The 11,586-nt window shown below is 43.3% G+C and overlaps 1 protein-coding gene and 1 pseudogene across 4 annotated transcripts in view; one reads left to right on the top strand and one right to left on the bottom strand.

The window, feature by feature from the left end:
* Positions 1–10,343, bottom strand: part of LOC138102902 (sorting nexin-2-like) — a 173,330-nt gene extending 162,987 nt beyond the window's left edge. For 2 of the 4 annotated variants that reach the window (XM_069000689.1, XM_069000690.1), the window contains exons 1-2: positions 10,218–10,343; positions 7,636–7,753 (exon numbers count right to left, since the gene is read on the bottom strand). In XM_069000689.1, coding sequence (XP_068856790.1) covers positions 7,636–7,753; positions 10,218–10,298 — 199 coding nt within the window. In that variant the 5' untranslated portion in view covers positions 10,299–10,343. Of the gene's footprint in view, positions 1–108; positions 190–7,635; positions 7,754–10,217 lie in introns of those variants that run through there. The other 2 variants (XM_069000692.1, XM_069000691.1) reach the window with 2 other exon arrangements.
* On the top strand, positions 203–1,839 carry LOC138102903 (uncharacterized; annotated as a pseudogene).
* Positions 10,344–11,586: the final 1,243 nt, after the last annotated feature.

The raw sequence follows: 11,586 nt of genomic DNA, 5'->3' as shown, positions 1-11,586 counted from the left end.
AGATTTTTCATCTGTTACCTCTTGTCTGTTTAATAAATAATTCATTTTTATAAATAAATCTGATTTGCCGTCATTAGACCACATCATTAGGCCAGAGTGATTCCTTACATTTAAACTGTTGCCAAATCTGAGGCTAAGCCAGAGCTTGTCTGAAGCTTCCACTCGTGCCGTGACACATGGGAACAAGCCCTGCAGGGAAAAGAGGTCCAAGAGAGTTGGTTGGTATTCAAGGATCACTTCCTCCAGGCAAAGAAATAAGGGGCAAGAGACATGCATGGATGAATAAAGAACTCCTGTCATTACACAAGCATAAGCAGGAAATACACAGGAGATGGAAGCCTGGACAGGTCACTTGTAGTGAATATAGAGAGGTTGTTAGAGTAAGTAGAAATGAGACAAAGGCCAACACGCATCTGGAATTAAATCTGGGCAAAGATGTCAAGGACTTCAAGATGGGTTTCTTCAAATACATCGGTAACAAAAGGAAAACAAAGGATAATATGGACCCATTACTAAATGGAGGCAAGACCCTGGTAACAGAGGACGCAGAGAAGGCAGAGTTACTGAATGCCTTCTTTGCATTGGCCTTCACTGACAAAACCAGCCCTCAGGGATCTCTGGCCCAGATCAGGGTAAAGGAATCTTGGAAGGAAGACTTTCCCTTCATCAAGGAGGATTGGGTCAGAGAACACCTAGGCAAACTTGACATCCACAAGTCCATGGGCCCTGACAGGATGCATCCAACACTGCTGAGCAAGCTGGTGGACATCATAGCAAGACCACTCATGATCATCTTTGGAAGGTCATGGCAATCACGAAAGGTGCCTGAGGACTGGAAGAAAGCAAATGGCACTCCAGTCTTCAAAAAGGGCAAGAAGGAGAACCCAGGGAACAACCATCCAGTCAGCCTCACGTCAATTCCTGGAAAGGTGATGGAGTGCCTCATTCTGGAGCCATCTCTCCACATGGATGACAAGAAAATGATCAGGAGTAGTCACCATAGACTCACTAAAGGGCAATCGTGCTTGACCAACATGATTGCCTTCTACAATGAAACAACTACCTGGATGGATGAGGGGAGAGCAGTGGGTATTGTCTACCTCAACTTCAGCAAGGTTTTCAACACTGTCTCTCACAGTATACTCATAGGCAAATTCAGGAAGTGTGGACTGGATGAGTAGACAGTGAGGTGGATTGAGAACTGGCTGAATGGCAGATTCCAGAGGGTTGTAATTGGTGGCACAGGGCCTAGTTGGAGGCCTGTCAATAGCCTCCAGGTTCAATAGGTTCAGTACCGGGCCCAGTATTGTTATTCATCAATGACTTGGACAAAGGGGCAGATGACAGATGACTCCTCAGCAAGTTCGCTGACAACACAAAACTGGGAGGAGTGAGCAATACCCCAGAGGGTTGTGCATCCCTTCAGAAGGACCTCAACAGGTTGGAGAGACAGGCAGAAAAGAACTGTCTGAAATTCAACAAATGCAAGTACAGAGTCTTGTACCTGGGGAGGAATAACCCCATGCACCAGTTCAGGCTGGGGGCTGACCTGCTGGAAAGCAGCTCAGTGGAGAAGGACCTCAGGGGCCTGATGGACAATAAGCAGTCCATGAGCCAGCAGTGTGCCCTTGTGGCCAAGAAGGCCAATGGTATCCTGGCGTGCATTAGGAAGAGCATTGCCAGCGGGTCAAAGGAGGTGATTTTGCCCCTCTGCTCAGCCCTGGTGAGGTGCATCTAGTGCTGTGTCCAGTTCTGAGCTCCTCAGTACAAGAGAGACATCTCTTTTCCAGGCTGAATAATCCCAATTCTCTTATCCTTTCCTCATAGGAAAAGTGCTCCATCCCTCTAATCAACTTGGTGGCCTTCCTTTGGACCCACTCCAATGGGTCGATGTCCTTACTGCACTGGGGACTCCAGAGCTGGATGCAGCACTCCAGGTGGGGTCTCACCAGAGTGGAGTAGTAGAGGGACAGAATCACCTCCCTCACCCTGCTGGCCACACTGCTTTGGATGCAACCCAGGATACAAATGACTTTCTGGGCAGCAAGTGCACATTGCCGGCTCATGTCCAGCCTCTCCTCCACCAGCACACTCAAGTCCTTTTCAGCAGGGCTGCTCTTGATTTGTTCATCCCCCAGCCTGTATTGATACTGGGGGTTGCCCCGACCCAGGTGAAGTACCTTGCCCTTTAGTTTGACCAGCAGGTCCCTACTCAGCCATGCTGGTCTCTTGCCTTCCGTGCTCAATTTCTTGCTACTAGGGAGTGCTGGCTCTTGTGCTCTATGGAAGACATCCTTAAAGATCTGCCAGCTCTGTTCTACTCCCTTGACCCTGAGAGCAGTCTCCCAGGGGATCCTATTGACTATCTCATTGAAGAGCTGGAAGTTTGCTTTCCTTTAAGTTCAGGGGCCTAAATTTACTCCTTACCTGACACATATCCTTCAGGACTGCAAACTCCACCAGTGCACGATCACTGTAGCCCAGGTTACCGCCAATCTTGATATCCCCGATTAGCTAACTTGTGTTGGTGACCAATGCATCCACTATCACATCCCCTCTGGTAGGGCTGTCTATTACCTGGATCAGGAAGTTATCCTCCATGCATTCCAAGAGTCTTTTGGATTGTGTACAGCTCACCATGCTACGTTTACAGCAGGTGTCAGGGTGGCTGAAGTCCACCAGCAGGACAAGAGCCTGTGAGCATGATACCTCCTGTAGCTGGAGCAAGAAGGCTTCATCAACAGGTTCCCCTTGACTGGGCAGCCTGTAGTAGACACCAACCACAAGGTGCCCTTTGTTGCCTTGGTCTTATTCTGACCCACAGGTTTTCAACCCACAACTCTTCACACTCAATCTACCTCTTGATGTAGAGGGAAACCCATCTGCCCCTCCTTCCTCTCCCATCTCTTCTGAACAGCCTGTAGCTATCAATGATCACACTCCAGTCATTGGATTCATCCCACCAAGTTTCAGTAATTGCAACAAGGTCATAACTTTCTAGCAACACAGTGGCTTCCAGCTCCTCCTAGTTTGTTGCCCATGCTGTGTGCATTGGTGTAAAGGCACCTCAGCTGGGCTGTCGGCCACGTCACCTTCCTAGAGGAACACTCCTTCATTCCTGTGAGATATTTCCCTGGTGTTTCCCTGTTGGCTGTTGCCTCAGGAATCCCTGGCTCATCTCTGTAAGACTTCAAGTGTGCTTCAGTGTGACCAGCACATTTCAGAGTCACCAGCAGAGGACCCTCACTAGCACCCTGTTCCTCTAACCTTTGCTTCTCATCCCACAGCTTGCCAGGGACAAGGCCTGATATTGTCCCACTCCCCTAGCACATCTAGTTTAAAGCCCTGCAAATGAGCCCCGCTAGTTCCCGGGCAAAGACTCTCCTCCCTTGCTGAGAACGGTGAATCCCATCTGATGCCAGCATGCACAGTGCTGTGTAGGCCATTCCACTATCAAAAACCCCAAAATGTTGGCAGTGACACCAGCTGCGAAGCCATGTATTAATAGACAGCCCATCTGTTTCTTCCAATGTTGCTGCCTTCAACTGGAAGTATAGAGAAGAATATAAATTGTGCCCCAGATTCCCTTACCAACCATTCCAAGGCCCTGAAATCCTTTTTGACTGCCCTCAGACTACGCGTTGCCACTTCATCACCCCCTACATGAAAGATCAGTAATGGATAGTATTACAGCTGGTGAGAGGCCAATAGCTCTGACCGAGGAAGCTGTGACCAGTCTGGAAAGATGGTCCCAAAAGGAATCGCCTTTCCGAGGCCCGGTGTCTTCCCTCAGCTGCTAGCTAGGAGGGCCCGTGCAGAAGCTGTCGGCTCTTTAGTGATTGTCAGCTCGTGATTTCAGCTCAGCTCTGCAGGGCAGCCTCCAGGCCAGACCAGGGAGAGAGAGACGAGAGGCCCGTGTAGCTGTTCCGCATGAGGTAGCTTTATTGGTCCGTACTCCGGCGAAGGGGAGGCCAGGGATGGGCTCTCTCTGCCCTCGCAGGGGCAGAGGGCTAGCTTTATAGGGATACAGGGGGTGGGTGTAAGAGGGTAAAGGCCAATGGGCTACAAAGGATCTGCGTAGGGTCTCCCAGAGGATTCTGGGTTTGTCTTCTTCTCGCCGTAACGGAAAAAGTGGTTGCCTTTCCAGGGGAGTTCTGCTGGGAGATTTGAGCAATCTCCTTATCTCAGCAGACGTCCTTCCAGGGCAGTGGCTGGGCATACCCCCCAGGTAGTATATACAATATTATATAACGTCCATCAGGGGTCTGTATTAGGACCAGTGACATTAATGACATAGACAAAGATAGAGTGCACCCTCAGTAAATTTGCAGATGACACCAAAGTAAGTGGTGTGGTTGACACACCTGAAGGATGGGATGCCATCCAGAGGGACCTGCACAAGCTCAAGAAGTGGCCCATGGAATTCTCATGAGGTTTAACAAGACCAACTGCAAGATGCTGCACCTGGGTCGGGGCAACCCCCAGTATCAATACAGGCTGGGGGATGAACAAATCAAGAGCAGCCCTGCTGAAAAGGACTTGAGTGTGCTGGTGGAGGAGAGGCTGGACATGAGCCGGCAATGTGCACTTGCTGCCCAGAAAGTCATTTGTATCCTGGGTTGCATCCAAAGCAGTGTGGCCAGCAGGGTGAGGGAGGTGATTCTGTCCCTCTACTACTCCACTCTGGTGAGACCCCACCTGGAGTGCTGCATCCAGCTCTGGAGTCCCCAGTGCAGTAAGGACATCGACCCATTGGAGTGGGTCCAAAGGAAGGCCACCAAGTTGATTAGAGGGATGGAGCACTTTTCCTATGAGGAAAGGATAAGAGAATTGGGTTTGTTCAGACTGAAAAGGAGAAGGCTTCAGCGTAACCTATTTGTGGCCTTCCAGTATCTGAAGGGAGCCTACAAGAAAGATGGAGAGGGACTTTTAACAACAGCATGTAGTGACAGGACATTTGAGAATGGTCTCAAACTAAAAGAGAATAGGTATAGATTAGATATTAAGAAAAAATTCTTTACTTTGATGGTGGTGAGGCATTGGAACTGGTTGCCTAGAGAAGTTGTGGATGCCCCATCCCTGGAAATGTCAAGGCCAGGCTGGATAGAGCTCTAAGCAACCTGGTCTAGTATAAGGTGTCCCTATTCTTGGTAGGGGGGGTTGGAACTAGATGATCTTTAAGGTCCCTTCCAACCCAGGCCATTCTATGATTCTATAATAGCTCAAATACAAAAAAGATGGAGCTTCCCTCCACAGACAGAATCTGTGTAGCACGCCATGAGAGAAACACATCTGAGGTGCATCTGTTGCTGCATGATCACAGGGTTCCCACCATCTGAAGAGACATAAGATTTGCTCTTTTTATTCTTAGTAAAATGGCTATTTTATTAAGCCATTTGCTGTTGGGCCTTTCTTACTGAGATCCAGAAAGAACACATGAATATGTATATGAACTGACCTTTTAAAAAATCACTTTTAGTCATATTAGACCTGCAGTACAGTACGTCAGATGCTTTCACAGCTGAATTCTGCTTGAATTTAAAAAAATGTCTTCCATAATAAAACTCAAACTCATTAAATCATTTATCCATCTTTTCTGTATTCCATTCACTTGCAACAATCTGGCTGCTAACATCTTACTTCTGCCTGGATCCCATCAATATTCAGTCCAGCCACCTTTTTTCTTAATTTAATATTTTCTAGCCAAAGGGGAATCTGCTTTCCTAAAATATATATTCCAGATGGCCCTACAGCTACAAAAAGCTGGCTTTGTATACTGAAGCTATATAACCAAATTAAAAATAAAGCTTTCTTGTACTAGTAAAGTGTTCCTAGCTTTTGTAGATCACAAGATCAGGTAATAGAAATACAAAACTAATAGGATTATCACTGAATTCCTAATTATTCTCCATTTCTCTTGAGGCTGTTTTAGAGAGTTTGCAAAGTAATCAATAAACTTGCTTATGACACTGTTAGAATGTAAGTTTAAATATATGCAAATATAAATTTGGTAAGTTAAGAACAAAGGTAATGGGCACATGTATATACTTATCTAGATAAAGCAGCCCAGAACTAAATGCTATGAAGTTTATTTCAAAATAATTACATCAGGGTACAAACAAAGATAAGACTAGGAATGTATTCAAAGCAGACTTCCAACTGACTCACTAATAGGAAAAGCATTAGCATTGAGAAGTATTTAAAATCATGTTTTATCACAATATATTCTAAACATTACATCTCCTTTCTTGAATAGTACATGCTTCTACACCTGTAATTGTGACAGTAACCATAATTCATGTGTAGGAAAAATAGGATGCAGAAAACCAACATCAAAGCAGTGACTGATCAAGGATTAAAAATAAGTGTCATTGACTGATTACTTATCAAAACTTTCATACATCTCTCTCCAAAACATCCAGTATTGTTAAACATTAGAGCTCAAATCTTAGCCTAGTGAAATGCCAAGACTGATCCCATATGTGAGTTTCTCACCTTTTTTTTAATAATAAAAAAAGTCTTTTAATAAATAGAAATACCTTCCAGCTTGCAATATGATCTGAATTATCAGTCTTCATAATTGTAAAAAAGGACTGGGACAACTATAAATGGCTATGCAGTAGAAAACAAGTCTTTAACTTGCCTAGTGTTTTTAGACACACACAAAGTTGAATATTATTACATAACAAGCCATGCTCTATTACCATCAACGGAACAAGTTATTAAGTAGCTAATACTGCCACACTATGCAGCGACAGTACATATCACAGACAAACCTGTATTTAGTAATCAAACTTAACTAGAGTCCCACAAGAAAAAATCCTGTACATCACTGGCAAAATCTTAAGACATTTAAATTTAACTTTTCTACCAAATAAGCTTCTCAAACTGACATTGTTTTAGTATGTAATTCTTAATAGATCCATTAAAAAAATATGTATCATCAAGAGTGTAATAAAGTGTTTACTGCTCAGATGACAACACAGAAATTTGGTGAAAAAAATCCCCAATTTTAATTTACTATTAAATTTAAACAAGACTCATCCACCCCTAAGAGAAGTCACATATCACATTAATTTCCCTAATAAACAAGATTAAATCTTCTACTTCCAGTTCAAAAAGAAAAGGCTACCCTACAAAACAGTTTTACAGTAATATTCAAGCAGTAGATAGGTGTGTTAACAGCAGTAGAACAAATTTTGGACAAAAGTTTTGCTCAGCTGTTTTACCTTTTATAGTATGCCACTTTTCTTGCAAATTATTTCAAGTTCATAAATGACAGTATATTGCAGAAGATCATAGGATTTCAATTAAATAGGTGATCATTGAACCCAATAAAGAATGATTGACAAAGACTTAGCAATACTCCTAATATCCAAAGGAAAATATTACTTAATGAATTTTTCAGAAAGTATATCTTCAGCAGGTTGAACAATGGTTAAGATTTACAATATTAAATTGCTTAAGCTTAAAATCAGAATTTCCATTGCAAGGGCACTGCTTCATATTTCCTTATAGATATGGAAATTACCTTTTACAGCATAAAAAGGTTTTCCTCCTCACAAAAGCACACCCCTTTAAGTCTAAGAAGAGTCTATGCAGTCACATTAGAAGAAGAAAAAAAACAGCAGTTACCAGCAAAGAAGTCTTCTCTATCATCATCTGGCATGGCTTCAGCTGGCTTTGGACCATTAGAGTTTGTGCTGAGGTCTTTTGTAGGAAGACTTGCTGGCTCTGGAGATGAAGAACTTGACTGTTAAAAAAAAAGTGAAATAGCAGAGAACCAGTTGTCACATATCAGTATATAAGTATTGCAATAAACGTTCTTTCATTTCAAAGAAACAAGCAAGATGTACAGAAAGGAAGCCCAGTCAGCTATTTCCATTTCCTACAAAAAGAATGAACAAAGGATACAAACTAGTCAGCTGCTCTCTGTCAGGAAAAAAAAAACCCAAACCATTTCCTCAAGTTTCATTTACATTAAAAACTGCTACAGAAATATCTAGAATAAGCTTGATAGGATTCTGAATGTAGTTTAATTATGAAGGTCTTTTTGGAAAGGCTTATATTTAGATTTTGTTTAGTAATTTCTTCTATGTAGAAAAAGTCTCTAAGTGCTTCTTACTAGTTTTTCATAGATTAAGTGAACAAGTTATCTTAATTCAAACAATACACAGCTGCTTGCAGCCATAAGAAATTTCAAAGTTTCATTTTTACTGTTCATAATATACATGAAATTTATATTTTGTTGGAACAAAGGTAAGTTAACAAAATCTCCTCTTACAAAACAAATGCTAACACTGAAGCTATTTGGAAGAATTATTAGCAGTTTTACAGCTTTTCCACTGCTTAACGTAGCCAAATTATAGGTAAAAACAGAACAGCATGTCTTCTGTCAGGGGCAAAAAGAATGAAAGGGGAAAAAAAGGGGCAAAAAAAAGGGGGAGGGGGAAGGGGGGAAAAAAGGGGGGAAAAAGGAGGGGGGCAAGAACAGAAATTAATCATGCAAAAAGCAAGGTAACAGCTCCAAGATTTAAAAAGTTAGGAACTCTCTTAAAGCACCATTAACCTTCACATAAATTGGATTTGGACCTCACTGTCACCTGCCATACTCTCCTCTTAGTTAATCAGCAAACAAACATATGATCAGGATTAAGTCAGCTCTGTTTTCATTTTAATAGAGCTGCCATTGCCATTTAGAAACAGCTACTTTATGAATATTATAGGACTACAGCAACACTCAAATGCATAAGTTTAATTAGACCCACACCATGTCAATCATTCTTCTCTGGACTAAGGTGCCCTGTACACTTAAACAATCTAGCTTTAAGATAGGGAGACGTTCAAACTCAATCTTCATGGCCTCTTCCTTCCAAATTTGCTAGAAATTCACAAGAGCAGGGTTCTTTCCTAGGCACTCTATTTGATTAAAAGTAAAAACATGCTTTGTCTTCAAAGTGCCTCTTGGAGCAAGGAGGCTACCCTTTGCTACTTAACTACTTTCTTCCAAATAAACTGACCACAAAAGCAAAGCAGCACAACAGAGCTGTCAACCAAACCACTCAATATGGAGGAAGTGCATTTCTTCACCTTTTTTTCCCAGCTATAGAAGTTTTCAGTGACTATTTTTAATCATTAAGATGAGAACTTTTCATTGTTAGACTGTGGCTTAGGCATTAATTCTATCACATCTTAGGGGTTTAATTCAAGAGCATATCAATAAAGAAATTATTTATGTTTTATTGGTTTTTCTGAAAGTACAAAACAAGACTCCAATAATACACCCTGTACCACACACAGATATGCTTAAGTCCTATTAAAACAGTTCTTGACAACTGCAGGTGAACAAATCACATATGTTATTCCTTTACAGTATTTTTCCACAATTTTTTGTAGCATTGCACAAATTATCTATAAAAATTAAAAAAAAAAAAACCAACATTTTTAAACTACTTCAGAGAATGCAAGTGTCTTTGAAAAACACAGTTAAGAGCCTCTACTTAGTGATGTGACAGACAACAGAGCAAAATAGAAATACACAGTGATCCTATCATCGGGGCAGGAAACTCTTCAGGAAGAGGAAGACATACCATTTTCTTTTTAAATAGTTAACTGTGTACAGGGTAAACAAAGTTTTTCCATATGAGCCTAGCAGGGGTGAAACATGGCTACAACTTAGAAAAAAGTTCCCACTTTAATGAAGATATGAGCATTTTTCAGAACTAGGAAGTATTTACATATTCAGTTGTAATGGAGTTTACTTATTAGACTCCTAACATGGAAAGCAAGAGTGATTTATAGATGCATTCACTACACAATTTTAGGTCTTTCAGACTCTCGATTTCTCTGAGCAACTGCAGGTGTGATACTTGAAAAAAAGACTTTTCCGTGGTTTGGTTTTGAGGGGTTTTTTTTGATAGGAAAAAGACCTGAGAGGAACAACCGAGTCCACGCAGGGCTGAGGGCCCCAGAGGGCCCCTAGCGAGGTAACTCTCCCCACCAAATGACAAGGGCCAAGGAGCCGCCGCTCCCAGAAAAGAGGGCAACAGCTGGAGGCCGAGATGGGGTGGGAAGGGACTCCCGGTAATCAGAGAGAGTCCCCTGGGCACCTGCACCGTCACACTCCACCAAAGGGGTCTGGGCAACGACTGGGCCCCGCACTAACAGACTGCGCTAGGGAAGGAGAGAGGGCGGCTGTAAGACAGGCGGGTTCTCACCTCTAAAGTGGATACGGGGCTAGCAAAGACGTTCTTGCCATCCTCCACCACCTCGAAGTCAGCCGGACGTACAGCCGCCATCTTCCTCTTCAGCCTGGGTCATCAGTCCCACCCTCCTGCTCTCACGTGACACCTTGACCCCGCCTCCTCGCAACACGTGATCGAAAATGCTAGGAAGGGAAGGAGGGGGGAAAGGGTAGTACGCATGTCTATATCGTTACAGCTCCTTGTCTTTCCTGCTGCTGTAGAGGGAGTATCGCCGCGATTTGGCTGGAATGGTGCTAGCCTCTCGCATTGTTGGGGTCGTGTGTATTCGTCTTCCTTCCTCCTTCTCCGCGGTCTCTCCTAGTAGGGCAAGAAGGGAACGGAGAACTAAGGGGAGAGGAAGAGGGTTGTGAGTGTAAGTGCCTGTGCATGCTGAAGGCTGCCCGCAGGCTCCATCGTGGGGGGGTTGCATACTGGCAGAACAATTTTTCGACCTTGCCCGGGGTGGGCTCTGTGGAAGCACTGGGATGGCTGTGTACCTGCCTACGCCTGACTGGGATTAATTTACCTGGTATGACCAAACCTGTAGATGTAAATTCCTGCATCAGTTGGGTTATACCATTACTAGTACAGCACTGCAAGCAACTTCCCCAGCTTTTGGTTTCCTTCCCCTTCCTACAAAAGGAGACAGCTGTAGGTGCACCATGTTAGGGCATCTAGATAAAGTGAGAAGCTAGATGTTTGCTGGTAGCTGTGATTTGAAATTGTTATTGTGAAAAAAATAATTTAATAACACTAGTAATTTTAGTCTAGATCCAACAAAGCTTTCCTTCCCATAAAACACAAAGTCTGTGTTCCAAAGTATTTGTATTTTAGGAATCTCATGTCACAAAAATTTTGAAACTGGCCTGTGCTAACTGAGGAGAGAGGCTAGGACACAAAGTATGGAATTATAAGGGTAATTATTTTATTCATGTGTGTGAGGTAGCCTATTCAAACTGGTGTCATGGTTTGACACTGGCCAAATGCCAGGCACCCATGAAAGTCACTCGCTCATCCTCACCTGCCACAGCTGGGCAGAGGAGAGAAAAATTTAATGAGGGCTTCATGAGTTGAGATAAGGATCAAGAGAAAAACGCTCCAAGGGCAAAAGAGGCTCAACTTAGAGGTATAAAGTGAATTTATTACTAACAAAGTCAGAGGACGATAATGAGAAGTAAAATAAGCCCTTAAAAACACCTTTTCTTCCCCCAGCCCCTCCCTCCTTCCCACCAATACTGCAGGGGACAGGGCATGGGGGTTTGGTCAGTTTGTCACCCGAGGTTTTCTTCCGCTTGGCTCAGGGAGAGAAGTCATTCCCCTGCTATGCCGTGGGGTCCCTTCC

This window comes from Aphelocoma coerulescens (genome assembly GCF_041296385.1).
Source record: "Aphelocoma coerulescens isolate FSJ_1873_10779 chromosome W unlocalized genomic scaffold, UR_Acoe_1.0 ChrW_unloc_scaf_4, whole genome shotgun sequence".
Taxonomy (NCBI): Eukaryota; Metazoa; Chordata; class Aves; order Passeriformes; family Corvidae; genus Aphelocoma; species Aphelocoma coerulescens.
This window is presented reverse-complemented; position numbering and strand designations above follow the sequence as displayed.